Raw genomic sequence first — 4801 nt, 5'->3', positions numbered from 1 at the left:
TGATATTCTTACCTACAGTTTCTGGTCTAAGAGATGCAACAGATACCTCTGCTCCAATTAGTCCAAAAAGAAGGGGCTGAAAGATGTCCCAGGCAACTGCAATAATTCTTTCAACCTCTGCCTAAAAGAAACACACATGTGTGTGCACACACACATATTTTTATTATGTAAAGTTACAAGTTCTAAGAATTTTGCTAATTTGAAATTTGAGTCAATTTGACTCAAGGTGGGCTTAATTTGTATGACATTTATAAATAAGAAGTTAGTTAGAATGGAGCAAAATGTTGCATAAAGATATTTCTAACACAGTTAAAAATATTATATGAGTACTTTAGTGTTGGTTTGCAAATGGATGTTAATTATAAACAATCCTATAAAGTAATTGTAGGAGAACTTCTACTTCTGAATACGTGGTGTGTACATTTTGTAATACTTAGTTTTATTTCATAGTTAAAAATTTTGTTATTTTTCATTCACTAGTGTGACTTAGAGATCTTCTATTAGTACATATATCTAGATATGTACTTTAGTATTGCTGCATAGAAATCTATGGTATAGAAATACCATAGTTTATTTAAGCATTTCTTTACCGATGGAACTTTAAGTTGTTGCCAATTTCATCTTTATAAAAAATACTGTTTAAAGTTATTTCAAATTATACACAAAAATAAAATACAGGTATAGTAAAGTGCTATGCCAGCTATTGATTTATTGCCCCATTGGTTTTTTTCATTGTTGCTTTGCAGAAAATAGAGCTGGACTCTTTAAACATTTCTCCTTTATTAGCTGGCATCATATCATATTTTATCAGCAGACATTGCTGAAGTGACCCTGCCAGAGGAAGGTGCTCTTCCTCTTGGTTTCACTGCGTCCTCCAGTAGGATCCAACAGCACCAGGCTCCTGTAGCCCAGGTCGCTGGAGTGGGGTGGTGGTGGTGATGGTGGTGGTGGGGGAGGAAAGGGGTGTTCTATCTCAGCTTTAGGGGTTTATAGCTGCGATTCCTATTTTCATTAGGGGTATCTTTGTATGTTACAAGCCAATATCTTGTTATCTGATTCCCCAGTATGATTAATAATAAACTTTCTGTATTCCAGTTACTATGTGATTTCTCTTTCCTGATATGACCCTAATTGATATAAGTACTAACTTTAAAATACACGATGCAAAAATCTTAGGAAAATTTGACAAAACTGACTATAGTAATACTGAAATGTCTATGGCGAAAAAAAAAAAAAGGTGATAAACCAGGAAAAAATATCTGTACTAAATACAACAGAGTAAGAAGCAATATCTAGTCAATAAGAAAAAGACATAGAATCAAATAGAAATGGGCACTGTGTATGGACAAATATTTCAAAGAAGAAACATGAGTGGCCAAAAATAAATGCTAAAACTCAGTAATCACAGAAACATAAACTAAAATGATATACTATCTTTTTGGGGGCAGGGCCTAAAATACATTAAAAAGTTGGAAAATATACTAAAAATTTTTAATAACGTCAAGCTTTGTAAGATTGTTAAGGAAACTCACTAATTGGTAGGAAAGCAAATTGATAAAGTTTTTTTTTTTTTAAGAGGGCAATTTAGCAATAGCCATTACAGTGTCTAAAACTTTATATTTAACAGATTTTTTCAATCAACTAATAAGAATCTATATTTTTAGATGACATTTTACAGTTATAATTACACATCTTTAAGGACCTGCACTCTATATATACAGTATTAAGTAGTTTGACAAAAGAGGATTACATCTTTTCTCTATTTTCTTTATTATTTCTGATGTTTTATTAGGGTAAAGATTTTATTTCCTCTTGGCTTACAAATGTTGAAAGACAGAGCATATGTGAGAGGGTTGGTGGATTTATTTATATAGTTCTATTCCTATATCATGCAAAAAGTGTTTTCATGTCATGAGGAATCGGATATTGACTAAGGTTCAAATTCTGCGGCTTACTAACTGTAAGCCACTTGCCTCTCAGCACCTCATTTTTCTCATCTGTAAAACGAGAGGTTTATATAGATAACATGCAAGATCTTTATTATTTAATGACAATGACTAGTCAATGTATCTTCTTGTGGCTTTTGTGTAACTTCAAAACTAAAATGAATTTGTTTATAAAGAAAATGGAGTCACTGAATAGGCTAAGTATAAAAAGAAGATGAGCCCAGGGAAATAAAAACTATGTTGTCCATTGAAAGTTAAGGCTACTTTACACATCTGTATGTACCATTAGTAAGAACTTTCAAAAATATAAATCTTTTTTCAGGGATGGACAAAAGGAGAAAGTTAAGAGAAATGGAGATTTCATTATGAGTTAAATACTACTTAAGATGAAACTTTTTAGAGATAAGAACATTTCAAGGTTCAGAAGATCCAAATTATATCAGGAAAAAAAAATCTAGTGACCATAAAGTTTATCAGAAGTTAAAGATTAAAAACAATAATATTCTCAGTGAGTGATAGACCAGCAGCATCAGCATTAGATGGGAAGTTATTAGAAGTACAAGTTCTCAAGCCCCACCATAGCCTACCTAAATCATAAATTTGGGGGTGGGGCTCAGAAATCTAATTTAATGAGACTTTCAGGTGATTCCTATGCATGTTAAAGTTTAAGAAACATTATTCTAAGCTGATAAAGATGTAATGAGAGAGGTGGAAAAATAAATGGATATAACTCTAGAAAGCAGTTTGGTAATGCGTGTTAAAACCTCAAAATGTTCACATTATTTGATTCCAAATTTTACTGTTAGGAACCCCCCTGCAAAGAAGTAATTAGAAATTAGATTTCGGGATAATGAATAATATCAGAGACTAGAAGTAACCTAAATGTATAGCTATAAGAAAATGGTTTAAAAAAAACTTATAGTGTAGCTGTATGTGTGTGTGTGTGTGTGTGCGCGCGCGTGCAGATGTAGAGACATACATAAGAGAGTAAGTGGAGGTAAATATGAAAAAAAAATGTTCCTAGATTTCTCTTTGGGTTGTGGAAATACATTGACCTTCTATATAATCAGCTTCAGGGAATTCAAAGTTAAGGCAAATGCAGGCAAAGATGTTTTGTTTGGTTTATAACGGTCTTTTCTATATAACCCATATTATAGTTTTTCTGAAGAATAGTGTAATTAGAACTGATCAAAGTTTCCCTTTCCCAAATCCTTTGTTTTTCTGTGCTCATAGTTAATGCCCACTTGCAGTAATAGGCTTTAGTCTCGCCCATGCTAGAACTACTTTTATGTTCTATTTCAAATAATATGGTCCCTTTGTACTGTTTAATTTTTTATCCTATAATTTATTAGAGACTTAATTTTAAATTGCAAAGTTTAGAAGTATAATCTTTTTAATACACTTGGTATGTGTTACAAATAGATGTCCAAATACAAAAATGTCCCTTGTACAATAATGCTACACTTGTATTTATTATAGAGTAATACAAGTCACTTTGCAGTCAGGTAAATCTGAGCTTAAATCTCAGTGCAACTTTTGAATTTTGTGACCTTAGACATGTTATTTAAGTATTTCTGACTTATAGTCTCTATAAAATGAAAATAGTAATACTTTTAAAAGGGTTTTTGTATTTTTTTTTTAATTTAACAAGAATATCCACTTAGTACCTGGAACATGTCCATACAGAGTGGCAATAAAAATTTATTAGTTCCCTTCCCTCTTTTTCCCCATGACCATATAATGTAATGAGTTGGTTGTACTTTTTGAAGAATTTTAAAGAGGTGGCAACAGAAAGAATTTACTTGTAAAATTCAATTTGAAGAAACTTGCTACAAGCATATTTGAGAATTTTCCTGTTGAATAAATAAAAGGAACTGTACTAAAATATTTAGTTTACAGAACTGTTGGCTTTAGGTAGAGGAATTACAAATAAATTTTTTCTTTCCTTTTATTTCTGACTTAAGTTTTTAAAAAGTTCTATACCACTTTTATACTCAGAAATAAAATAAACTTTATTTAAAAAAATATTCTGTTTAACAATTTATTTTTCTAAGTATATACCACTTTTATACTCAGAAATAAAATAAACTTTATTTTAAAAAAATTACCACTTTTATACTCAGAAATAAAATAAATTTTATTTAAGTATATACCACTTTTATACTCAGAAATAAAATAAAATTTATTTAAAAAAATATTCTGTTTAGCAATTTATTTTTCTAAATGCTGAAAAAATGTCATCCTTGAGAAGTTAAAAGATGGTTTATAAAATGCTAATGCCGGGTAAACTTCCTAGATGTTGAACAAGGGGTCACGGTGTAATGCAGTGGCATCTTTCACTAAGTGAAAACTGTGAACTTGGTCCTGGGGCAAAGGAGCAGACAAGAGGGCTTCAGAGAGCAGGGTGTATTGGTCAGAAGCCCAGGCTAGGATGGAATACAGCAGAGAGATGAGGGATGATGAGAGTACTCAATATATAAGTTTATGTTTTAGCTTTGCTCTTGTCAGATGTTAAGTTACTTGAAATTAGAAAGTAGAATTTAATGATATAGGTCTTACTTAAAAAAAAAAAAAGTCCTGAAATAAGCCTTAGAGCTGAGCCTACTGATGAGGGGGCAAACCAAGATGCCCATCTACTGCCTAGAGCAGGGTTCCAAAGGGACTCTCTCCTTTCCCTTAAAGCCTCATCTATCTCAGTCCATTTTTCTGTGGCCCCAATACCCTTCTCTACACAAGGCTCTCGACAGCCCCTATCAATCCATCCCTTCTCGAAAGCAAGTCGAGTCAATTATGCTTGTCCTAATTTTACATCACACCCTTATAGAGTGAAAGCCTTCTCTACCTGAATGCTGTTT

General features: G+C 32.0%; 1 protein-coding gene across 1 annotated transcript in view; it reads right to left on the bottom strand.

Moving 5' to 3' along the window:
* SLC9B2 (solute carrier family 9 member B2) overlaps positions 1 to 4801 on the bottom strand; it is a 42664-nt gene that overhangs the window by 9440 nt on the left and 28423 nt on the right. The window contains exon 10 of the mRNA XM_011361503.2: positions 13 to 121. Within this exon, the coding sequence (XP_011359805.1) occupies positions 13 to 121 (109 nt within the window). The remainder of the gene's footprint in view (positions 1 to 12; positions 122 to 4801) is intronic.

Source organism: Pteropus vampyrus, unplaced genomic scaffold, assembly GCF_000151845.1.
Source record: "Pteropus vampyrus isolate Shadow unplaced genomic scaffold, Pvam_2.0 Scaffold67, whole genome shotgun sequence".
NCBI classification, from domain to species: domain Eukaryota; kingdom Metazoa; phylum Chordata; class Mammalia; order Chiroptera; family Pteropodidae; genus Pteropus; species Pteropus vampyrus.
The sequence above is the reverse complement of the archived record's forward strand: the minus strand, read 5'-3'. Positions and strand labels throughout refer to the sequence as shown.